Genomic DNA, 25,790 nt, shown 5'->3' with positions numbered 1-25,790 from the left:
TTTAGGGTGTGGAGTAAATTCTAAACAATTGGACAGCCTGTGGACATCACGTACGTGCCAATCTACTCCATTGATTTAAATCACCGTATCGGTTCTTAAGATATCGCTACAAGTACCGATTAGTTCGATTTTAGATCCAACGGTGAATTCTTTCTGGGAAGAGGTTCTTTGCCTGGCCGCTTGGCCATGCTCATCAGCATATGCTGTAGCATCTTAGCATATGAGGAGCATTAATAGAAACAGATGTTTTGCATGAGAGGTGCAGCGGTCATTTCGTCCTGGGCTGTGTTTACGGTGTCTAGGTGTGAAAGCCATATTGACTGGCAATGTTTTTTTTTTTTTTTTTTTTTTTTTCTATTTTTTTATTAAAAAATCACATCTATACTACACTAGTCGAGCAAGTATTGCTCGATCCATAGCAGTATTGGATCTAGCCCATACCGTATTGATTGATATCCTCAACATGAACTTGTTCCTATGTCTCAGCGTAGGAGCCACCTGATCAAGCAATGTTCTTTTCCCAATTTTAAAAGTTTAGAATCGAACTGTTAATGAATGGTTTTGATCTTGATTCAAAAAGAAGGAACTACGATTTTAAGAATCAGGAATCAGATCAGTGAATCAGTTAATTTGGATTTGGCCATGATTGATCCCATTCTGACAGATACAATACGACTGATTCATGGTCCAAAACCCTAAAATCATTTAGTTTTCAAATCTGAAGGCCAATTCTAGGTTTTTTTTTTTGGACTATTTTCAACTGATTCTAAAGACTAGTCCAATCTCTGATTCTATGTTTTGAAACTTTAGATGAAACCCAACGATTAATTGGAAACGTCTCAATTGACACCCTTACCTCAACGATGTGGGTCACTTGAGATATGGCATATGTATAATGATATGGAAGAGAAGTCGACAGATATGAACATAAACCCATTATAGAAAATAGACAGGAGAAAGTTTTCCTTCACTACATGTGAAGGAAAAGTACAGACATCAATGGCCGTCAATGTTTGCCTCCCTATTTACAAATGATTAATAATTGCCCACTTATACCTTGTAGACAATAAGAGTGCAGGAAATCTCCTAATGATAATTTGTAGCATCTATAAGTGTATCTATAACCTCAGATCTTCTTTTAATTTCTCCTTGTCTTATTTCCAAAAATTCTTTAAAATAGGGGTATAAAAGGATTTTCAAAAATTTATGATATCTGTAAAATCTGATCCTTCATTGTCTTTTATTGACAAGTCTAGGTTTATTAGTATTGTTGCTATTACAAAGTATTTTCATTGCACTTTTCGAAGTAAATGTGTTATTACAAAGTATTTTCTTTGGACTTTTCAAAGTAAATGTGTTTTCCAAAATATTAATCCATCTCCTCTGGTTTTGCTTAGTACTATCAATAAATGGGTTGGGGATTTGGGTCGATCTTCTGGGTTTTCCCTAATGAGTCTTCCTCAACTAAGCCTCTTGATATGATTCTTTTAGACTATCACATTTTATCTTTTGTTGATCATCCAGTATTGATATGTGATGGCTGCATTGATAGCATTATTGGTCTTGCTGGCTGGGTTGTGGTCTGTCTTACTAATTCACTAATTCAAAATTTAGTTTTGTCTCCAATAGTTGTGGCTATGCAGGGGACGTGCTAGCTCAAAAACCAAGAGCCATTCTACAAGAATTGCAATTATTGTTAGCAAGGGAATCCAAAAAGTGAGTATTAGTGGGAAATGTTGAGATTGTGCAGTGGATTCTGCTGGGAATGGAGGTTGGGTGGCCTTGGGATCTATTGCAAGTCTTGCTCTCTATTTAAAGTTGAACCCAGAAGATGACCGTTAATATAATCTGTAAAGATCCTATTGTGGTGTCTATAGCTCGCAAAATTGCTTACAAAGCTATTAGAACTAAGACTTCTACTATAGTGGATGCAAATGTTCATGAATGTATATTTCAATAAAAATTATTTTTATTTCTCATAAAAAAAAAATAATGTGTAAGTAACTTGTCATTATCAAAAGGTATCATTTTCCTACATATTTTCCAATTACATACACTATTATTTTCATTGGGAAAAATTTGTATCATACTAAATAACCAAAAAAAGTAAGGTTACAAATTATTTGATACCTTGAGGGGTGTCACTAGGAAAATCCCTTTTAGTTTTACGTTACATCTTGATGGCTCAAATGTTGTAGAAAACTCAAGTGATATAAGCTCATTCATCTTATTTTTATAAGGATATCAGGTTCCAGACAATAAAGTAATTATTATTGGAAACGTTATTAAGTACATAGGATATAAACATAAACGCCAAAAAGAGCCTTAATGTTATGTCATTTTTTAAGAGTTGTCATTATTTTACGTATGTTTTGAGTACACGTGTGAAATGGCATATCTTACCCTCACTAAAAGAAGTAATGAGTTTCTACGAAAAAACCAAAAGAAAAATGAGTTATACTAAAAGGGCAAGACCGTAAGGTTACAAGTTATTTGACACCTTAAGAGGTTTCATCTACAAGAAAATTCATAAACTAATTTACTTCCAAAGTAAATTAATGAATGCGGGGATACCCAAAGTTGTGAACCGTTTTGCTCTATTGCAGGGCAGTGACACTGCTGGATCAAGTGATGGAGGCGAAGAGGTTTCAGATGTGCCCCGTGTACGTGAGTGTAGTCTGGGCCGGGGTAACCCAGTGCTTAACCCTGCTTCCCCTTCTCAGTAATGATGAGTATTGCTGCATGGAATACTAGGGGTTTGAATGACCCTGGTAATAGGAGGGCAGTGTTTGACTGGGCAATTAAGAATCAACTTGTTGTGTTTGGTTTGATGGAGACTCGGGTTAAGGTGGCGGTGCAAATGATTGTGGGAACTTTTCAACCCCATTGGCAAGTGCTATGGTTGCTTGAAGAAATACGTGATTTGCGTGATGGGTTTCGCAGGTGTAGCTTTATCCATCATGTTAGGGAGATTATTACTTGTGCTGTTTTTTTGGCTGGGTTTGTGCGACATGTACATGAATTTGATCTTAGTATTAATTGTCTGCCGGAGGCGCTTTTCAATTTAATAAGGAATGATGCTTCTGGTATGACATACTACAGGCTGTAAGTCTATATTCTACCTATATAAAAGCTCCTTTTAACCAAAAAAAATATTTACTTCCAAATTGGCATAATAATGTGTGTATCTATCTATCTATTTGTCCAAAGTGTGGTTGGTAGGATTGATAAGAGAATGCAAGAAAACTCGTGATGATATATCATTATTGATTAAAGTGTTACTTTCAACTTTCAATACAAGGCTTTAACATAGGATCCAATGCCCTTAAAGTGAAAAATAGAGCCTCCTCTTAAGGTTCAAGGAGTATTGTCTTTTGGACCATTCTTGAGGTATTGGATGAAGCCATCCATGTATGCTTGATGTAGCCTGTGATCACCAAAAATGGTTTTCATCTCCCTCGCTCGTAACCTCAATCCCTCGCCTTCTTCGTCCACCATGGCTTTCCTCAAAGCCTCAGCAATGCCTTTCCGATCGAATGACCCGTCTTCGCCCCTCTCTACTTCGACGGCCAAACCTTTCTCAACCAGAAGCCTAGCGTTTAACCCCTGATCGGCCACCATTGGCAGGACCACTATGGTGTGACCAAACTGGAGTGTCTCTATTATGGACCCCCAACCGGAATGGAACAGTGATCCACCCACAGAAGGATGGGCTAGTATTTCCATCTGGGGAGCCCAACCCATACACACCACACCTCGACCCTCAGTGCGGGCCCTAAATTCTGGTGGCAAGGCGTCATCGTCATCGTAGGCCCACATAGGTTTCCTTAAGGCCCATAAGAAGGAAAGCCCAAAAATCTCAAGCCCATGGGCTATCTCAAACACATGTTCTCTACTCAACTTACACTCGCTGCCAAACCCAACAAACACAATTGACTTGGGTGGTTGTTGGTCCAGCCACTTGAAAATAGTCAACCACTCTCCTCCTTGGAAGCTTTCCTTCTCCGATGATGGCGCCGCTGGCGGAAGTAAACCCACCGGAATCACTGGTCTCCGGTGAACCTTCTCTATCAGAGCCAAGTAGTCACCTTCGTACTCCTTGCAGCTCCGGATAGCAATCGCCTTGCATGACGTCACCCCGATCACGAATCGTTCGACGTCGGAGATGCCGGAGGCATTCCTACCGAAGATGCCGGCATGTATAGGACCTGCCTCAAACGGGCGGCAAGCAACCGTGGATGGGAAAGTGACCCACTCCGGTGGAGAAGTGAGGGATTCAAATGATGGCCAGTATTTAGTCTGGGCATCACCGGTGAGGTACTCTGGTGGACCCAAGAAGGCGAACAAGGTAGCGGAGTAGACAGAGAACAAGATGAGAGGGATGTTGAGGTTGAGTTCTCTGGAGATCTCATCCGTCCAACGAGGGCAGAAATCCTGGATGATCCAATCTGGGGTATCTTGGGAGATGAATTGCTTGAGTTGTGGTTTCAAGAGATCATAGGCTGTCTTGAGGTACTGGATTTGATCCACGGAGATATCCACGGTGGCTTCACCTCCACTTGGTAGGCCATCAACGGGTGGCAACTGAAGCTCCACCAGATCTAGTGGAGCCGGCAAGTGAGTAGGAATGAGATGAGTGGGAAGCCTGCGGAGGTTGGAAGGGGTGGAAACGAAAGAAACGCGGATTCCAGCTTTGGCCAAAGCTATGGAGAGATGAAGGAAGGGGATCAGGTGACCAAAGGCTGACCATGGAAGCATCACTACGTGCATATTCTCCTCCTTTGCCATTGGATACTCTTGCCTCGTCATGTCCTAAAGGCGAAAGCTCGCTTGCTTTGATGAACAAAGATTAATAGTATTACTTGATCACGTGAAAGCTCATCTTCCAAATCTCTCCTACTCCAGCTGTGCTCAATCGGTCGGTTTCGATTGAGCTTAATCGGGCACCCCTAATTTGAAACCTTGCACCGTTCCCGACCGTTTATATAATCGGTCAATAAAAGCTTAGGCATGGACATGGTGACATTCGATCGGTCGATTACCGGGCCATATCGGTGCGAGGTCAAAATATCAGACTGGCGAACTTCAAAGAATGACACAGAATGCTGGTAAGGGTTCCTGTATGATTCTACTTGCAGAGATTGAAGAGCTTCTCGAAGAACAAAAAAGAAATATGAAAGTGTTTTGTGTAGAAGCGGAGCTCATACATGGAAGGTAACGACAGATCCAAACCTCCTGGCGTATCCAACTGGAGTTGCAAAACCTCTACTCTTTTCAGCAAATCAATTCTTCTTTCTTCGCGTATGATTCCGTCTTAGGATTTCGTCTTAGTTGGAACGAGGAAGGAGATAATCCAGATCTATAAGAGAGAGAGTGTGTGAGATGGGTTATGGGGATATGAACATTGAAGACAGGCTGCGTTGGGGCAATTTATTAAAAATAAAAAGTAAAATGAAGTGACGTAGGTAGGTGGGACTGTGGGACAAAACGAATTTTTGGGTTATGGGATATGGATGTTGAAAACAGGTTTTGGTGGGCCAATTTAATTATTAAAAGTAAAATGAAATGACGTGGGTGGGAGGGAGTGGAAGACAAGACTATTTTCTTTTCAAGTTATAATATATTATATGAATCCGTTATCCTCACCATTAAATATTATATATATATATTTTTTTTTGGTAGACCATTAAATATTATATATTAGTATTGGAGAAATCTATTGAGTTGGAGTCATGAGGGTGGAAAGTTTAATATTTTAATGCTGAATGTATTCAGTCATTTCATTAACAATCGGTCGGTCTATGAGCCCGATATATTTAAGAATCGACATTGTCGGTTATGGTTTTTCACCGGTCGGGCCTACCAGTGTGGGTCAGGTATTGACACCCCCTAGTTGGCATATCATGGGGGCGGTGGGATATTTGTTATTTAAGGGGGGTGGGGTGGTCATATTGTCTTCCCTGTGTCAACGTGGCATTACATTGCCCCCTCCCCCTCACAAAGAACTTTTCTCCACTATTTTATTAAGAAGCATGTACGTACGTGATTTAATTTCCAATGTTAATAATTGTAATGCTTAGATCACAGGAAGCCCAAATTTTGTTTTTTCTTCACATGTTATGTTAAATTTATGAGTCAGCATTCTCTATGGAGGATGTGGCCCCTGTGTACGTGCAAGGCATTGGCTTCATGAGTGTGGGATTTTTGCCTTTCATGGGGTTTGGGGCAGTCATTCTCCCCTCCCCTCCTCTCCCCCTTCCCTTTGTCTTTCTAATTAAGCATGAGTGGTACATTCTCCCATGGAGAACTTTTCTTCTAAATTTATTTTCTACGATAATCTAGTTACAGCAGAGTGCATAGCAATTGTTGGAGTATTGTAGACATGTATGCATGGAGATTAATGGGACATACATGTGACTAATTCAGAAATGATCTCTCTAGCAATGGGACATACATGTAATAGCCAGGATTTCAATAATCGGTAATCAGATTGGTGAATCAACAGATTCAGATTGGAGTCGAATGACAATGATCCCAATTTTCATTGTTCCTAATCACTATTGCCTGAATCGGAATTCGATCGGCCAAATCATATCGAAATTGATCGATGAATCAAACCGATTCCTGATTCCCAATTCCGGAGTCAATTCTATCTTCACCACAAAATAGCTTAGAAGCAGTTAGATTGGATCGGCCGATTAAATGATTCCATCCCCGATTGTGGTTTTTAAAACCCTGGTGTAGGGTATATTGGAAAGGTTATATACCCCAAACGTGTAGATACCTTTTCTCAAATTAGTAAACGAAAAATCAATTTATTAAACTAAGTTATTTTTTACAAATGTATTTTGGATGGTCACAAGCCAATTGAACATAGAGCATTGTTCTTGTGACTGAAAGGTAATATAAAACAGAATCTGAAGAAGACAAGAAGAGATGGGGAGAAAGGGATCAAGATCCTCTCTAGTACTGTTGGGTGTGCGGTGCACATCCTGCAACAGTAGAGGCCACGTGACACACATGACCTCTACTATGCCACAGAGATTCGACGGTACTACAAAAGATTTTTATCCGGGAGAGAGGGCAGCTGTCAAGATAAGTAGAAGTCAGTACTCAGGAGTAGGTAGCCCCCTTATAGAAATTACAAGATAGACTTCTATTTTATAATAAGAATCAAAATAGGAGCAATTAACAACTCAAATATCAACTAATGACTAATCCTAAACACACACCTAACACTAAATCTCGATAGAGAGAAGATTCCAATCTACTCGATTGATTTAAGTCATCGTATCGGTTCTCAAGATATCGATACAACTACCAACTAGTTCAGTTTTTTAAATTCAACGGTAAATTTTTGTTGGGAAGAGGTTCTCTCCCTGGCTGCGTGGCCATGCGTCAGCAATACGCAGGCGCATCAATAGAAATGGGTTTTTCGCATGAGAGGTGTAGCGGACATTTCGTCCTGGTTGTGTCTAAGTGTGGAAGCCATACTGTCCAGCAATGTCTTTTTCTCTCCGTTTCCTATTTTTTATTAAAAAATCACATCCATACTGCATTAGTCAACCTGTGTGGGTTTTTTTTTTTTTTTTTTGGGTCTATATTGCTCGATCCATAGCAGTATTGGATCTAGCCCATACCGTACTGATTGATGTCCTCGACATGAACTTGTTCCTATGTAAGGGTGTCAATCTGGAACCGTAATCGTATACCAAAATCGAAACCATCCGTGTAAAATCGTATCAAATCGCATCGTTGCAAAAACGGTACGATATGATATGGTTAAACAGTATTAACCACGGTACGGTACAGTAACGGGTTTTACGGTCATACCATTGGTATGCACCGAAACCGTACCGTTTTATCGTAACCATACCGTTTTTGAAACCGTACCATTTTCGTACCATATGCATACCATTTTTGTACCATATATATACCATTTTCATATACATACCGTTTATAAAAATCAAATTTATACCGTTTTTTGTATCGTACATATACCATTTTCATACCATACCAAAACCGTACCATATATATATCATTTTCATATCGTATCGAAACCGAACCGTAGCGGTACGGTTGCGGTATTGAAAATAAGGTTCTTAAATGGTACGGTACGGTATCGGTATTGGGTACCTATTTTTGGTACCGTACCGAAACCGTACCGTATTACCGAAATCTTACCGTTTTACAAGCCTACTCCTATGTCTCGGTACAGGGTCACCCGATCAGCTAATGTTCTTTTTCCCAATTTTAAAAGTTTAGAGTTAATTAATGAATGGTTCCGATCTTTATTTAAAAATGATGGAACCACGATTTTAAGAATCAGGAATCAAATCGGTGAATCAATTAATCTGGATTCGACCGTGACCGGTCCTATTCTGATAGATACAATACGACTGATTCATGGTCCAAAACCCTAAAATCATTAAGTTTTCAAATCTAAAGGCCAATTCTAAAGACTGATCCAATCTTTGATTCTATGTATTGAAACCTTAGATGAAACCAAACAATTAACTAGAAACGTCTCAATTGACACCCTTACGTCAATGATGTGAGTCACTTGAGATATGGCATATGTACAAGGATGCGGAAGAGAAGTCGACGGATATGAATATAAACCCATTACAAAAAGAAGACAAACAAATAAGGAGAAATTTTTCCCTCACTGCACGTGAAGGAAAAGTACATCCATCAATGGCTATCAGTGTCTATCTCCCTATTTACGAATGATTGATAATTCCCCATTTATCCCCTGTATACAATAAGAATGCAAGAAATCTCCTAATGATAATTTGTAGCATCTATAGGTGTATTTATTATTACGGAAAAAAAAAAATATAGGTGTATTTATAATTTCATATCTTTTTTTAATTTCTCCTTGTCTTATTCCCAAAAGTTCTTTAAGATAGGGGTATAAAAGGGCTTACAAAAATTATAATATTTGTGAAATCGGATACTTCATTGTCTTTCATTGACAAGTCTAGGTTTTATTAGTATTGCTGCTATTATAATGTATTTTCTTTGGATTTTTTGAAATAAATGTGTTTTCCAAAATGTTAATCCATCTCCTTTGGTTTTGCTTCGTACTATCAAAAAATGGGTTGGGGATTTGGGTCTTTTGGGTTTTCCCTAATGAGTCTTCCTCAACTAAGCCTCTTGATATGACTCTTTTAGAGTATCACATTTTATCTTCTGTTGATCATCCAGTATTGATATGTGATGGATGCATTGATAGCGCTACTGGTCTTGCTGGCTGGGTTGTGGTCTATTTTACTAATTCAAAATTTAGTTTTGTCTCCATGAGTTGTGGGTATGCAAAGGATGGGCTAGTTCAAAAAACCAAGAGCTATTCTACAAGAGTTGCAGTTGTAGTTAGCAAAGGGATTCCAAAAAGTGAGTATTAATGGATAATGCTGAGATTGTACGGTGGATTTTGCTGAGAATGGAGGTTGGGTGGCCTTGGGATCTATTCCAAGTCTAACTCTCTATTTAAATTTTTACCCGGAAGGTGCCCCATTGATGTAATCTGTAAAGATCCTATTGTAGTTTCTATAGCTCGTAAAGTTGCTTACAAAGCTCTTAGAACTAGGACTTCTACTATAGTGGATGCAAATGTTCATGAATTTATATTTCATTAAAGTTTTTTTTTTATTTCTCATAAAAAAAAATCTGAAAGTGACATGTCATTATCAAAAGGTATTCTTCACATTTTCTAACTCCATATGAGAAATGACACTATTATTCTCATTGGGAAAAAATTGTGTCATACTAAATGACTAAAAAAGTAAGGTTACAACTTATTTGACACCTTGAGGGGTGTCAATAAGAAAATCCCTTTTAGTTTTACGTTACATCTTGATGGCTCAAATGCTATAGAAAACTCAAGTGATATAAGCTCACGCATCTTATTTTTATAAGGATATCAGGTTACTGACAATAAAGTAATTATTATTGTAAACATTTTTAAGCAAATATGATATAAACATAAATGCCAAAGAGAGCCTTAAATATTATGTCATTTTTTTAGAGTTGTCGTTACTTTACATATGTTTAGAATACACATGTGAAATGCCATGAATTTCTACCAAAAAAACAAAAGAAAAATGAGTTATACACCTTAAGAGGTTTCAACAAGAAAATTCCTAAACTAATTTCTTTTTTTTTTCTTTTTTTTGGTGAGATTTTCCTAAACTAATTTACTTCCAAATTGGCATAATAATATGTGTATATATTTCTATCTATCTGTCCAAAAGTGTTGTTGGTAGGATTCATTAGAGAATGCAAGAAAACTCGTGATGATATAATTTTTTTTTCTTTTTGTAAGAAACTTCTGATGATATATGATTATTGATTAAAGTGTTACTTTCAACTTTCAATACAAGACTTTAACATAGGATCCAATGCCCTTAAAGCGAAAAATAGAGCCTCCTCTTAAGTTTCAAGGAGTATAAGCTTTTGGACCATTCTTGAGGTATTGGATGAAGCCATCCATGTATGCTTGATGTAGCCTGTGATCACCAAAAATGTTTCTCATCCCCCTCGCCCGCAACCTCAATCCCTCGCCTTCTTCATCCACCATGGCTTTCCTCAAAGCCTCGGCAATGCCTTTCCGATCGAATGACCCGTCTTCGCCCCTCTCTACTTCGACGGCCAAACCTTTCTCAACCAGAAGCCTAGCATTTAACCCCTGATCGGCCACTATTGGCAGCACCACTATGGTGTGACCAAACTGGAGTGTCTCTATTATGGACCCCCAACCAGAATGGAACAGTGATCCACCCACAGAAGGATGGGCTAGTATTTCCGTCTGGGGAGCCCAACCCATACACACCACACCTCGACCCTCAGTGCGTGCCCTAAATTCTGGTGGCAAGGCGTCATCGTCGTCATTGGCCCACGTAGGCTTCCTTAAGGCCCATAAGAAGGAAAGCCCAGAAATCTGAAGACCATGGGCTATCTCAAACACTTGTTCTCTACTCAGCTTACACTCGCTGCCAAACCCAACAAACACAATTGACTTGGGTGGTTGTTGGTCCAACCACTTGAAAATGGTCAACCACTCTTCTCCTCCTCCTTTGAAGCTTTCCTTCTCCGGTGGTGCTGGCGCCACTGGCGGAAGTAAACCCACTGGAAACACTGGTCTCCGGGAAACCTTCTCTAGTAGATCCAAGTAGTCACCTTCGTACTCCTTGCAGCTCCGGATAGCAATCGCCTTGCATGATATCACCGCGATCATGAATCGCTCAACGTCAGTGACGCCGGAGGCATTCCTACCAAAGGAGCTGGCATGTATAGGACCTGCCTCAAACGGGCGGAAAGCAACCGTGGACGGGAAAGTGACCCATTCCGGTGGCGAAGTGAGGGTTTCAGGTGATGGCCAGTATTTAGTCTTGGCATCACTGGTGAGGTACTCTGGTGGACCCAAGAAGGCAAACAAGGTAGCGGAGTAGGCTGAGAACAAGATGAGAGGGATGTTGAGGTTGAGTTCTCGAGAGATCTCATCCGTCCAACAGGGGACGAAATCCTGGATGATCCAATCTGGGGTATCTTGGGAGATGAATTTCTTGAGTTGTGGTTTCAAGAGATCATAGGCTGTCTTGAGGTACTGGATTTGGTCCATGGAGATATCGACGGTGGCTTCTCCACCAGTTGGGAGGCCATCAACGGGTGGCAATTGAAGCTCTACCAGATTGAGCGGAGCCAACAAGTGAGGAGGAATGAGATGAGTGGGAAGCCTACGGAGATTAGAAGGGGTGGAGACAAAGGAGACGCGGATTCCAGCCTTGGCTAGAGCTATGGAGAGATGGAGGAAGGGGATCAGGTGGCCAAAGGCTGACCATGGAAGCATCACTACATGCATATTCTCCTCCTTTGCCATGGGATATCCTTGCCTCTTCGTGTCCTAAAGATGAAAGCTCGCTTGCTCTTGTTTTTTTTCGGTAGAGTAAAGCTCGCTTGCTCGCTTGCTTTGATGAACGAAGATTAATAGTATTACTTGATCACGTGAAAGCTCATCTTCCAAATATCTCCTACTCCAGCCGTGCTCCCGTGCAAAATTATTTTAGGGTTGGCGCATCATGGGGGCGGCGGGATTTCTGTTTTTTATGGGGTTCATTTTGCCTCTCCTGTATGAACCTGGCAATACATTCCCCCCTCCCCCCACAAAAAACTTTTCTCCATTATTTTATTAAGAACCATGGATATTGAAATGTTAATAATTGTAATGCTTAGATCACAGGAAGCCCTATTGTCTTTTCTTCACATATTATGTTAAATTTATGAGTCAGCATTCTCTATGGAGGATGTGACCCATGTGCACTTGTTGGGGAGACCACGTGCGTTGACATCATGAGGATGGGATTTCTGCCTTTCATGAGGTGCGGGGCAATCATTTCACTTCCCCCCCCCCCCTCAACTCCCTTTGTATTTGAGCATGGGCGGTACATTCTCCACAGAGAACTTTTCTCTTTAATTTATTTGCTACGATAATCTAGGATTACGGTAGAGTGCATAGCAGATGTTGGAGTAACGTAGACATGTATGCATGTCTGGAAGGTTTTACACATCCAGCTTTGCCCAATCTCTTTCTATTTGGACTATAGTATATTAACATGCATAGTTCAAACATCATGTATATAAAGCTACAAAAAGATAACCTATGCAACCATATGGCATGACACATGCTTATTATGACAAAATTGGAGAGGGGCGGGGGGAGAATAAAAGTTGTATAAATTGGGAGAGAAAATTATATATATACATAACAGCATCAAGTTGCCTACACACCTTTACGAGTGATCTAGTCATTACGTAGTTCAGACTTGGGTGGAAAAAACTTATATTTTTATTAAGTTGTTTGCGTACCCTTACGAGTGATCAAGTCATTATGTAGTTCAGACTTGGGTGGAAAAGACTTATATTTTTATCAAGTTGCCTACGTACCCTTACAAGCGATCAAGTCATTCTGTAGTTCAGACTTGGGTGAAGAAAACTTATATTTTTTATCAAGTTACTTACATGTCCACATTACCCTATAGTGTTGTACACTCATGTACTAGGTCCTGGTGCCATTTATTAAAACAATGGTTTGGCCAAAATTAGACCACTAAAAACACAAAAGGGAAAACCCAATGCGTGGCCATATTACATTATTACTCAAACAATCATTAAATTTGACATGTTACCTATCCAGATGATCCCTTATATATACAATGGTTGTCCTCTACATGGAAGAAATAATTACCACTGAAGGACAATTTCCATTACACAGTGGAGAAATAACTTAACCCATCCATCAGGAGACCAACAATATGTGATACTATCAGCATTTGTCAGTTGTCACATTGGAACCTAATGCACCATCATGAGCAATACTCTTATTTATGGTATGAATATTGCTAAACCCATAACATCTCCTAACAAGTTGGGTGAATCCAGACTGGGGGATCCACGGTTTCTTGGTTGGTTTCATGTTGAGTAGCTGAAGGTCAAGGATTTTTTTTTTTTGGTAGAAGCTGAAGGTCAAGGATCACTACCCCTATATGGGTGATCCTGGAGACAACAATTAAGAATAAAGCCAATACCAAACGGTTTCTTGGTTGGTTTCATGTAGAGGAGCCGGATCCATACTAAAGGGTATATCTAATCCATACCAAAGGGACACAAAACGTCTCCCACGAGCACGCAGAATCTCGTTCCCATCAGAAAACCATACCTTTCTGGACAACCAAATACAGCATACCTTCATCACCCAAAAACAAAATCTCAGCAGAACAGAGCTCGAACTAATGCAGGTTGGTTATTAAACTCAAAATCACTGTGAGCTCAAAATTCGCTAAAATTCACAAGGGTTTGAACATGCATAGCTCAGTGCCTCAGTTTGATGGTGATCTGTGGCACTACCACACAAGGGGGATACTCTACTCTTATCATGTAACCGTTTCATACACACAGCTAGACAAATGGGTTAGTTGAATGTGAACTATGATTGCATGTAAAATGGATACAAAAATGTGATCCAACAATTACTGGGTGATCCATGACTGGCTCCCTCCCTAACTACTACCATTTACAACCCACATCAAACTTAACTTCCCTTTCCATCCCATCTATATCTTTCAAATGAAACAAACGGATGACCACCGTTGACACATTTCTTTACAGGCTTCCCTATGGTATTGCAAAGAATAAAATACTCTTCATCTGGTATAAAGCATCAATTCAGTGTCTTCCATGATCGGAAGAACGAATTAATGAGTTTTGTGAATGGTATCTCTTGTACCTTGCATCGAAGCTGGCTGCTCCCTTATGCGAGAGAGAAGAATGGAAACTTGGTCAGTTGCAAGATCCAACCGTTCCTTTGTCTTAGCAGATTCCGTGATGAGAGTTGATACCATAGACTGTAAGGCCTGAATGCGTTCTGCATGATCATTTGGAGTACTGTGGAGGAGTTTTGTTGGTGATGTATTGATTCGACTCCAGCGAAGGGGTAAATACTGCTCAGGGATGTGGAAACAGTTCCCTGTCGAGAGGACCCGAAGGGCATGCCGGCACAGGATCCCCGAGAATTCAAACTGATGGCAGCTACATGTTATGATGCCTTCTCGTGGAACCCAAATTACTTTGCGGCCTCCCTCCAACTTTGTGTGGTGCCTCACAAGGAAACAACCATCATCCATTTGAAAGGAAGCATAGTGTGCAGCCAAGACAAGTTGTTCCTGGAGCTTACAAAAAGCGTATGGTGTAAGTACAGTAGCTGCATGTGATTCCATGGGTGCTCCTGTTTTCAGGCAAATGTTCTGAAGATTCTGCTGCATTGTTTGTTGTTCACCTGCTTGATCTTTGAAGTCAACAGCAACGGCCACCTTTTTTAACCCAAACAAGGAAACGGAAAAAAGTTAGTGAAAAAGCAAAGCTTATGTTTCCCCATTGTTTGAAGATTTTTGTTTCCAGACTTTTTTTACGTTTTACTCTGAAGCGGTATTTTTTTTTTTTTTTTTTTTTTTTGGGGGGGGGGGGGAAGGGGGCAAGCGGGGGATACAAGCTTCAACAATGGATGAGATAGAATTGTTTATAGAATATGTTTCCATCCAAGGTGGTTCAACACATCAAATTAGAGTATGGACTGGCAAGACAGAAAGGATCCAAAAATTCAATATGACCAGATATTACAACTGCTTATCTTATATATTTGGATGGTTAAAAAAGTGCACTAATTTACCAAGACAAATAGTGTATTAAAGCTTTTAGAAAACATCATCTATAAAATGTTTAAATGTCAACCACTCATACTGATTTTTACTTCAGCAATGCCTTAGGCAGGGAGTATTCACTATTCAAAATGATTATAATAGAAAAACAAAATCCCTGTTGAGGGCCCACTCTCAATCTCTTGTACGAGGAGAGAGAGAGAGGGTGGAAGAAATAGGAATTTCATACTATTAAAGATGGTGTGGATGTAGGCACTATTAAAGAGGGCAGGAAAAACAGCTTTACATGTTTGTTTCCTTGTATACACTTTTATGTTGAAGTCGGAACAACCAACATAGATTTAGAGTAAAACATCAACCCCTTGTGTAGTCTATATGGTTACAATGGTGGATCTCATGTTATCTTTAGAGTTTAGACCTGATAGTCATGAACCAAAATTTTAGGAACACAGCTCTTATTTTGGGAGAAGGGTTCGGGTGAGAATTTACACATGCCTCAAACCACAATTATTGTTTGAAATGATGCCAAAGTATTTAAGCAGTTCTGGTCACTCTGGTCTGACTAAATCAAAGGAATCCCCATTCCAACTCTTCTTCTTTTTGGTTTGGGGTGCCTTTTTCTTGGGGGGGAGGGGGTAGCTAGATATGATGGTTGGACACACAAATATATATATATATATATATATATATATATATATATATATATATATATATAGAGAGAGAGAGAGAGAGAGAGAGAGAGAGAGAGAGGAAACTACATACTTGTTCCACAAAGTGTGCCAGCCGAGTTTGTGCACTCAAAAATCGTTGAATAAAGGCATTGATAGACTTTGACTGGTTGGATGCAGTCATTCCCGCAAAGAAATGGTTTCTTAAGTAGGGTAGTGCCCAAAGTGTCCGTAAAGCAAACAAACTAGAAATGTGCCTGTTTGTATGTAACCCAAAGGAATTGACCATGTCTCTCCACCCCAGTTCAAACTCCTCTATTGTCTCCATATTGTAAAGCTGATAGAACTCATTCTTCCACTCATTGTATCTTTCTCCAAGAACAGCATTGAACCAAGAAGGAAACTTTGCCATGATAAGCCAAATGCAAAGTGCATGTTTAGTACTTGGCATTTCAATTGCTATCACTTCTTTAAGACACATGTTTTGGTCAGTCAGGATCGTTTGTGGAGCCTTCCCATTCATAAACCCTAAAAATGCCTACCATTCCAAAAAGACAACATAAGACACCATTAATTAAGTCAAGTGAAAAGCAGAGGAGAAGGAAGAGAGAACAGATGAGAACTTTTGTAAAGTAAAAATCTTGTTGTAACCAAAGTTCATGAAAAAGAAGTCGTAACCTTTTTTTTTTCCCTTTTAGTATAACACACTTTTCAATGAGAGTAAAATCCTGTCATTTCACATGTGTATTGGAAGAGTGTGTAAAACAATGACAACTCTTGAGAATGACATAATGGTAAGCTACTTTATTTTGAAAATTCTTTTTTACCCCTAACTTAAAGAACTTTTGGGAATAAGACAAGGGATAATCAATGAAGATTACAGCTTCTCAGTTAACCACTTTGGTTGCAACAGGATGCACCTTTTTATAAATATCTAATAGATGGAAAATTTCACCAAACCACATCCATGAACCATCCCAATCAGTTGGCCCTTCCTTAGTAGGTGCATGGCCTAAAATTAGATTGGCTACAAGCCTACAACTTAACATCCCACACATTGCTGGCATTATTCTCCCCAGCCCTCTAGTTGAGGTTTAACCACAAAACTGTTCTGATTCTGGTGATTTGGCAAAGCCCCAATAATAGGCAGCCAACCAATTGAATGGTCCAGATCAAGAAGTTACTAAACCAAAGGCACCAATGAAATTGTAAAATCCTCTACAAGTTCTAATTCTAGATTAAGCCAAGCCCCATATCAAGGGAGACCAACCGATGGAACAGATTAGATCATTGAGTTAGTGTGGTTCACCATCAATATGGCTTGTTTGGTTCCATTGAGGATGATGAACATCAGCCCAGGGTATACGTTCTTGATTCCTTTACCTTCAATGCCCATGAGAAGGACCGCATGTTTTCCTCTCGCAAGAGCACGCAGCCGAAGAAGCAAGGCATGCCGTAATTATTCATGCCAACCCAGATCCCAAGCGGCATATCAAAGGCAGTCAAGCGATGCGTTGTATCGAACACCACGGCATCACCAAAGATATCATATGACTGGATTGAAGAAGCATAGGACCAAGCAATGTTCTCTAACCTGTTGTTTGCATCAATGGTATATTCATATCTGAAGTTGGGGTCCTTGTCTTTGATGTTTTTGCACATTCTTAAAAGGTCAATGCTTTCATCTTCCTGATCCACCTTTCTAAATGACTGAAGTAGGTTCCTCACATCCTTCTCAGTGAAGGGCAAGTATCCAGGCTCCACACACTTCTCAAGCTCCATAAGCCTCATCATTTGCTGCACAGAGATGCCAGTTTGAGCAAACATATATAAGCGGTTCTTGTCATCGTCTGATATAGTACGGTATGCAGGCAAGAAACGGACTTGGTTTGGCTCCAAGAGCTCATGATTGTGGTGATTTGCAAAGCCCGTGACACGCCATTCAGGGGCCCCCAAGTCCATGGTCTTGCTGATCCGCAAGTATGCTTGGCACCCACATCTTGATGATTTACGGTTTCTTTGAGGTTTACTCTCATTTGAAGCCTTCACGGGGGTGTTGCCAGCACGGTGGCAGACAAAGTACCGTCTTGTGAGTCCCTTACCAACACCATCTTTTCCTTCCGTCCGATGGCGCCGGATCGAGAAACCACAATGCTTTGCAAACTCACTGTAGAACTTATATGCAGCATCATGGGTTACAAATCTTTGGCCAATGTAGGGGATTGCATCATTGGGATATTCTGGTAACTTGGTTTCTCCCGGTGATTCCTCAGTGCTGCTTGTATCATCCAATGACAAGGATCTCTGCTCTGAAGGATCATCATAAGCGACTATCAGCTGACTAGCCTCCTCAGACATTGCTTCTTTTCCCCGTATCAAACTCGGGGTCAAATATAAGACCCTGTGTCCAACATTTCAATAATTCAATCAACTACAAAAGTCAGTTCCGCATAAAAGGAAACAGAAAAAAATCAAATGATCAATAGAAACAGAAGTCATTTGCCTTCCAATTAATGGATAAGGCATAAGGGCCTTGTTGGCAAGCCATGAATCCAGACGCCAGCAGAGCTAGGAAAGAAAGCATTGAGTCACGGTTAAGTTTTAATTAACATTTTTTATGGAAATTGACATGCACTTAAAATCTAAATTGCTATGATGACAACTTCAATAAACACAACTTGAAAAACTGTCTCACACTTTTGTGGACCTGATTAGAAATGGGGGTAAGGGTTCAACCCTTTAAACAAATAAGGTCAAACCTAGGAGCATAAATATCTTGTAACAAAATCATTATTCACTGAATGAGAAACATAATGGTGCACAAAGAAGCATGTTTGAACACCATGACCACATTACATGTACAATGAAAAAATTTTAGTTATTCAACCACCAAGTACATGTTGGATTACAAGCATGGGTAATAAACTATAGGAGTTGCTTCATGATTTCACACATATAGTTATTTTGACATGTTAATTTATTTCAGTATTTTAAGGTTTTTATCTTACATGGGTTTTAATTCCTTCAGGCACTAAAATGCCAAATTCACTGGCATTCAACAATATATAAGCAGTGTAGCTTTCTTTGAAGAAAAACAGTGAAGTGCACGAGAAAATAAATAAAACAAAAGTGCCAACAAGGATACAATGAAATACAGTATTACAGTGAATTTCAGCAGCCTTATGGCTACTGCTGCTACACAGCTACAGTGATGTTTTTCTTCTTCTTTTGTGCCGCTGGTTGTGCCAGTGGCTGCTCCAACGATCTCCTTTCTCTTCCCTGCAGGATGAAGGCAGCTGCTGCTGCTGCAACCTCCTCCTCTTCTTTCATGTCTAGCACCTTGAACAACTATTGTAACCAATTGCCTTGCCCATCCCCAAGCTTCTTGACAACTATGCAATTTACAGAGTGGGATTGAAATATTCAATCATTTTCATTTTTCTCAGCCTACAAGGATTATTATAATTTACAGAGTGGGATTGAGATATTCAATCATTTTCAAGCACTTGCCTTGCCCATCCCATGTTATATCGTTTTTCTTCAGGAACTGGAGACAGGATAAATATGTAGCAAGCATAATTATCATGTATTGGCATGTATCTAGCCTGTCCACTCATATCATACTAATTCACATAGATGCATCTTATGCATCTTATACATCTCGATACAAGCAATGCCTAATGTCTGGAGAGGCAACAAGGATTTTGTGCTTGTGTATGGAGTCCATGATCTGTTTACAGCCACAAAACTGTGTTTATGGTGCTCAAGTCCATGGTGGACAACAGTGCAAGCATTGAGGACTCGTGCTGCCAACAAAATGGACAAATTACCGGCGTGGGAGCTAAGCCTGGAAGGTTTTGAGAGAGAGAAAGTGTGTGTGTGTGAGAGAGAGAGAGAGAGGTTAAGTATCTGTCAATATCATGGTTTTGACAAACCCTTTTCTTTTTTGAATGAAGTAAAAGTAACGGTGTCAATCGGTACGGTATCCGGTATCCGGTATCTGGTATTCGGTACAGTACACTGCATATATATATACCTCCTACCGATACCGTACCAAATACCAATCGGTACAAGTATCTCATACGGATACCGTACCGAATCCATTCGGTATTGTTCAGTACAGGTATCCGGTATGGTATGGTGCATTATCACTGTTTTGTCCATACTGATACCATACCGAATACCGACTTGGTACAGGTATCTCATACAGATACCATATCGAATTTATTCGATACGGTTCAGTACAGATAAACCGGTACAGTATCGGTATCGGTATGCTGTACACATTAACACCCTTAAGTAAAAGGAATTTGCTAACACTAGGTTTCTAAGAAACAATTTCTGGCACAAAAACTGTTCTGAGCCCAAAAACCATTTGTTTGTTATCAATTCCAAGCTCCAGCTCCCTATTTCTTTCCAAGAATGGATTCAAGGACTGTGCTTTCAGCCTGTTCTCAAATTTCTAAGAAACGGTTTCTCAGATATTGCGCTATATGCTTAATGAGCGATAGGATGAATGGTCCATGACTAAGGCTAAAATAGTAAAATCATCAGTCTCTTTTCAAAACGAAAGCTTCTTGTCTCTCTGCCTTGCCCAACAGACAAGCCTCTCTCTCTCTTTCGCTCTAAGTTCAGATTAACAACTAAGTGATTGAACAAAAACAAAAAGACAAAAGATATTAGAGTGGTTCGGCCACAACCGTACCCACGTCCACTACCAAAGACCCTCCCGTCCCGGGATTTCCACCAACACAATTGGCTTCCCAGTGCCAATCAAGCCATCTTACAATAACTTCACACTTGTGGAGAACACACTTCCCCACAAGCAAATACACTTCAAATGAAAGCTTCTTGAAGACTAGATATACAAATGAAGTACAATGTTCTCTCTCTCTCAACCCTTGAAGCCCAAATGATCCAATTAATGTAAAAGTGGATGGGTTGAATTGTTCAAAAGCCCCTTATTTATAGGCAATGCACCCCTCTTTCAAGAACTACCCAGTACGGGAAGCTGAGGGCAACGACAGGCCTAACCAAAAGTCCAGTTCCAAAGTCTGGACGTCCTTTCAGTCCAAACTAGCCGTTAGGCTACCATCGGGGAAGGGTCATTCAGACGTCCGGTTCTATCATCTGGACATCCCTTAGCTTGGGACTGAAGACATGTCAAAAAGATATGCTTTTGGGACAGACATCCCTTTCCATATCCAGACGTCCCTCTTCCAAGTCTTTGAAGACATGTCAAAATGACATGCTTCTGAGACGGACATCCCTTGGGCCATTAGGGCATCCCTTGAACCAACCAAACATTCAGCCTGCAATTTTGCAGATTACGGTTTCAGCCTGGACGAGTGTCCACTCTAGATTATAAGTCACTCATTTGATTTGGACAATTCCCCATTGGGTTCTTTGACCTCCATGAACGTATGGATGACTCATTTTATAAAATCAATGAGTACTTAAAGGCTGGAAACAATTAGATAGGATTCTACATTGAATATACAAGTAACAATCTATCATATGTCTGGTAAAGCTAAGTTTGATCATATGCTTCCAAGTCTTGAATTCTTCAACCCTTTGTACGATCATGACTTGATGAATCTCCTTGTTGTTGCTCCAAGCTCCAATTTGCATTTTGACTTGTTATGCTTGAGTTTGACCTTTCAACCTTGTTTTATGCTTGACAAAGTCCACACTTGAGCTATGGGAATGTTTTTAAGTTCACACTCAACAAACAAATTAGTACTCCCAATAGCATCTTTCTTTGCAACTCCGCTTCTCTTTCTCTTCCCCTCTTTGTGAATCGCTCTCTCATTCTTCCGCCCCATTCTCATTCTACAATTTCTCACTCCCCTTTCTCTACAACTCTCCTCTCCCCACTATTCTCACTCTATGCGGTTTCAGACATGGAACCATTTTTGAATGGTTCTACTAGTAACCTAATAGAGGCTGGCTTTCAGAGAAGAAGGAGAAGAAGAAACTGAAGAAGACTTTGCAGAGAGAAAGAGAGTAAAGAGTTCATAGACTAACTGCCTTTGCAGTCCCCCCTCCCCCCCCCCCCCCCTCTCGATTTCACTCTTCTTTTTCCTTCTCAGGAAACCTCACCTTGTTTCTGATTCTTCTTAAGAATATGAAACAAATTCCCCCTCGATTTCACTCTTCTTTTTCCTTCTCAGGAAACGTCACCTTATTTCTTATTGTTATTAAGAATATGCAGCAAATTCTCACTCAGAAATCATTACAAAAAAATTTTTCTCAGGAAGCCCAAAAAGTCCTGCAGTTTTCTTGGTTTTGGAAGTAGAAGAAAGCTTTCATAACATCATCATCATTGTAATGTTTTTGGGGGGACTGCAATGTCAAGCTGTTTCAGTTAGTAATTGATAAGATCAAGATCAAGGTTCCTAATAGGCTGGTGGCAGGAGTCCTTTTTAGAGATTTCCCTGTGAATCAATTTCTTTCTTGGAGTGGAGACCTTCAACATTCTCAGGAGTTGGGAGGATAGGTTGATACCACTGTGGATGCCTCCCATGGGGGGCTAAGTTAAGCTGAAGTTTGATGGGTGTCCACTAGGGAACCGGGCTCCTCCGTGACAGCGGGAGCAACTAAATAGATTTGTGATCCATGCGGATGCATATCCAGGTCCAACTGGGGGATGGAAATTCTATTAGAGCGTGGTGTTTCTCGTTGAAGATGATTGGATATGTGGTAAAACAAAAGGGATATCACTAGTGCAACTAAATGGATCAAAGATGTCTCAATAGGACCACGGTGATTCCCCCATTTAATTACAAGCATCTGAAATCTGACTTTCCATTTGAATTGCTCATTCCATGGAATCCAATATGCACTAATGAGGTGGCAAATATGTATCTAAGAAAGGCATTATGAGGCCAAGGATTTGTTTTAGCCCTTTTGTTAGACAGCTTGTATGCTAGCTTTGGGTCTATAACAGAGTCCACCCCCTCCCCCCCCACACACACCCCAACCACCTGTTCCTTGTATCATTTCTACCCAAAATCATTATTACCAACAAGTACAGCACAGGTACACGATCTCACAACAGAATGGCAAAGTTAACAGTTCACCTCAATAATTCTGATTCTCGTATTTTTTATACTACACAAGGTAACAGTTCCTAACAGACCCCACTTGATCTTTAGCTAGCTCATCAAAAACATTTTCTGCTGACATGAGCTACCGTTAACAGCGGGCAAGGAGGAATGAACTTCCAACCATGAAACATCTTGAGAAAGTAGATAACATATCAAATATGTCTTTGTCATGGAAAAGGTAGGAGACGAGCATCCATGTGCTGCATCACTAGCATTGGGCATATCATACTTAGTATATTTTCTTTTCTTTTCTTTTCTTTTTTTAATTGGTTTAATTCTTCAACAACTTTCACTTTAGTGAGCATTCTCCAGTTTTCTAGCATATTGCATCAACTATAAGAAAGCATGCAAGTTTCATATAGCATCTAGGGGTAAAAGAAAGCTAAAGTTCATCTACAGTCTCTTCAGAGTTCAAAAGAATAAGTAACAAAATTACTTGCATAATCGGATATTTAATTCCAATAACCATACTATCACTGCACAAGCAAATAGGGCAGCCAATTTGGACCCTTCAGGTCCTACTGGATATTAATGGGCTTTACCATAAACATCTAAACATGAATTGCAAGGTAGCATGGTTTTGAAAACTTAAAGACACACAATGTGAATGCAGCAATGTGACTATTCCTTTTCCTTCTGTCAACATTACAACCTTTCGTTTTCAATAAACTCCATACTTTCTCTCGCTCAGAAAATATCTGCTGTATAAAAATCTGCAATAACCGATAGCTAAATAAGAAATCCATAGTCGAATATGTGTGTTGTAAATAATTGGGATTGAACCCAAAAGCTCAAGGTGTACAGAATCTCAACAATCTCAAATACAGAACATCTATTTCAGAAAAACCCAGAACCCAAATTAAAATTTTCTTTCCACTGCACATGTCTTGCATTAAGGCTTACAGTGATGCCCAGCAAAATTAATGGTTATGTTTAACATTTGAAGAGAGAAAAACGACTCACTTTACAAGACCATATTCCCCAAATCATTCAAAAGAAAAACTTAAATTTCCATTAGAAACGTTTGCAAAAATCCAAATGGTTCTGTAAATGGTCGAAAACCACTTACCAGAATCACACAAACCAACCCATTATTCGCATTTGTGTAGTCTGTAACAATGTAAAATTATAAATCAAATGATAAATTCGAATTACAAATAAGCAGTAGAAAATGAAGTGGAGGGAAGGTGTGAGAGAGAGATTACCTTTGAAGATATATTAATGGCGGAAGAAGCAGAAAAGAGGTGAACAGCGCAAGCTAATGACTATTCGGCTGAAGAACCCTAACTTGCGCAGGGATGCGATGAGGGCCTTTTATTTCATGCACGCCTTCTTATCGGGCGCCTTGACTTTCGGTTTCATAACGTTATTATATGTAAAAGACTTGAATCACCTTTGTTTACCAATACTTGACAATCGAAAATAAAAGGGTATCTTAGTAATTAAGTCCTTAATTAGTGCGTATATGTTAGGATGTCCGCTGTCCGCTGTCCGCTGTCCTACGCACCAAACCGTAGTTTTAAAACCAGGAGTCCAGGACCCCACCGGGGTTCGATAACCGGTATAAGTTTGGTCCATAGTCCAATCCCCTCGCACTCGCTCAACCGGGAATGGTCAAAACTGGTCAAAGTTGCTTACAAAAAAACACAGATTAAAAGTTGGACACAACTGAAAAAACATGTCTGGTTACGTACACACGTCACCGCTTGATAAGTTACCAAACTCCGAATATAAGGAAGGAAGCGTCAAGAATGTTTTTTTGGGGACGGACTGTGAATGAGTCTAAAGTTCACTGGTTTGCTTGAAATAAATTATGTCAATCTAAAGAACGAGGCGGTTTGGGGCTCCGAGATCCGGTACTACAAAACAAGGCTCTTCTCTCAAAACTTGCTTGGAGGCTGTTTTCTAATCTAGAATCTCCATGGGCTATATTCATGAAAGTTTTCTATTTTCCACATTGTGATTTTTTGGAGGCAAAGCTTAGCAATTGCCCCTCTTGGGCTTGGAGAAGCATTATTGAAGGTCGTAAGTTGCTCTTTGAAAGGTTGTTGTGGAAAGTGGGTTTGGGTAACAAAATTGATCTATGGAAAGATAAGTGGGTTCCAAAATTTCCAGGCTTCAAAATCATATCTCCTAACCCTAGAAATCCCCTTGTCTCGAAGGTTGAAGATTTGATTGACCAAGACACTCGATGTTGGAATGTGAACCTCCTAGACCAGCTCTTTTCACCCCCCCCCCCACAGAGACGAAAGCAATCTTGAGAATTCATCTTCCTCTTTTTCCTTAGGAAGACTATATGATTTGAGGGGCAGCATCAAATGGAACCTTTTCAGTTAAATCGGCTTACCACTTGCGAATAACATCCACAATGAGAAGCTGACCCTGTGACCCAGCGCTCTTCATCGTCACATACGAGCTCTTGGGCTTCAATCCCTCAGTTAGTCTAGAAGGAGATATGGAAATGGCCAATGCTTCCTAAAATTTGTAGTTTTTTATGGTGGGCTTACAGTAAAGGTCTTGCTACGGGGGAGGTTCTTCAGCTTCGTTAATTCCCTATATGCCCTGGATGCCAAAGATGTGGAAAAGAGCTTGAATCTATAAAGCATATCCTCTTTCACAATAACTTTGCTCAGGCTATTTGATTTGGATCTATTATTTCATTATGAAGTTCGGATCACCAAAATTGGAAGATTAATGATTTTATTGAGAAAAGAACTTTCCTAGGCTTATGTGGTTTCATCTTGTGGACTATATGGAGAACTAGAAATGATGATATATTCGGGCGAAGGAAGTGGACTCCA

At 39.9% G+C, this 25,790-nt stretch overlaps 3 protein-coding genes across 6 annotated transcripts; all 3 read right to left on the bottom strand.

The window, feature by feature from the left end:
* Window positions 1-3,340: 3,340 nt before the first annotated feature.
* On the bottom strand, window positions 3,341-4,798 carry LOC122666941 (putative UDP-rhamnose:rhamnosyltransferase 1). Its single transcript, XM_043863058.1, has one exon. It carries the CDS (start codon window positions 4,786-4,788, stop codon window positions 3,358-3,360), a length of 1,431 nt encoding a protein of 476 aa, XP_043718993.1. The 5' UTR covers window positions 4,789-4,798; the 3' UTR covers window positions 3,341-3,357.
* Window positions 4,799-10,441: 5,643 nt separating this feature from the next.
* LOC122667484 (UDP-glycosyltransferase 91C1-like) lies at window positions 10,442-24,386 on the bottom strand. The gene is made up of 2 exons (XM_043863759.1): window positions 24,383-24,386; window positions 10,442-11,896 (listed from the first exon to the last, which is right to left on the bottom strand). The coding sequence occupies exon 2, from the start codon at window positions 11,879-11,881 to the stop codon at window positions 10,442-10,444; it is 1,440 nt and encodes a 479-aa protein (XP_043719694.1). The 5' UTR covers window positions 11,882-11,896; window positions 24,383-24,386.
* On the bottom strand, window positions 13,970-24,315 carry LOC122668092 (protein FAR1-RELATED SEQUENCE 11-like). Of its 4 annotated transcripts, XM_043864650.1 has the most exons (6): window positions 24,195-24,315; window positions 24,059-24,099; window positions 23,642-23,702; window positions 17,264-18,281; window positions 15,975-16,418; window positions 13,970-14,867 (listed from the first exon to the last, which is right to left on the bottom strand). In XM_043864650.1, the coding sequence occupies exons 3-6, from the start codon at window positions 23,662-23,664 to the stop codon at window positions 14,253-14,255; spliced, it is 2,100 nt and encodes a 699-aa protein (XP_043720585.1). In that variant the 5' UTR covers window positions 23,665-23,702; window positions 24,059-24,099; window positions 24,195-24,315; the 3' UTR covers window positions 13,970-14,252. The 4 variants fall into 4 exon arrangements, with proteins under 4 accessions (XP_043720585.1, XP_043720586.1, XP_043720587.1 ...); XM_043864651.1 differs by lacking the exon at window positions 23,642-23,702 and having other exon boundaries at window positions 24,195-24,314; XM_043864652.1 differs by lacking the exons at window positions 24,059-24,099; window positions 24,195-24,315 and having other exon boundaries at window positions 23,590-23,702.
* Window positions 24,387-25,790: the final 1,404 nt, after the last annotated feature.

This window comes from Telopea speciosissima, chromosome 7 (genome assembly GCF_018873765.1).
Source record: "Telopea speciosissima isolate NSW1024214 ecotype Mountain lineage chromosome 7, Tspe_v1, whole genome shotgun sequence".
Lineage (NCBI taxonomy): Eukaryota > Viridiplantae > Streptophyta > Magnoliopsida > Proteales > Proteaceae > Telopea > Telopea speciosissima.
This window is presented reverse-complemented; position numbering and strand designations above follow the sequence as displayed.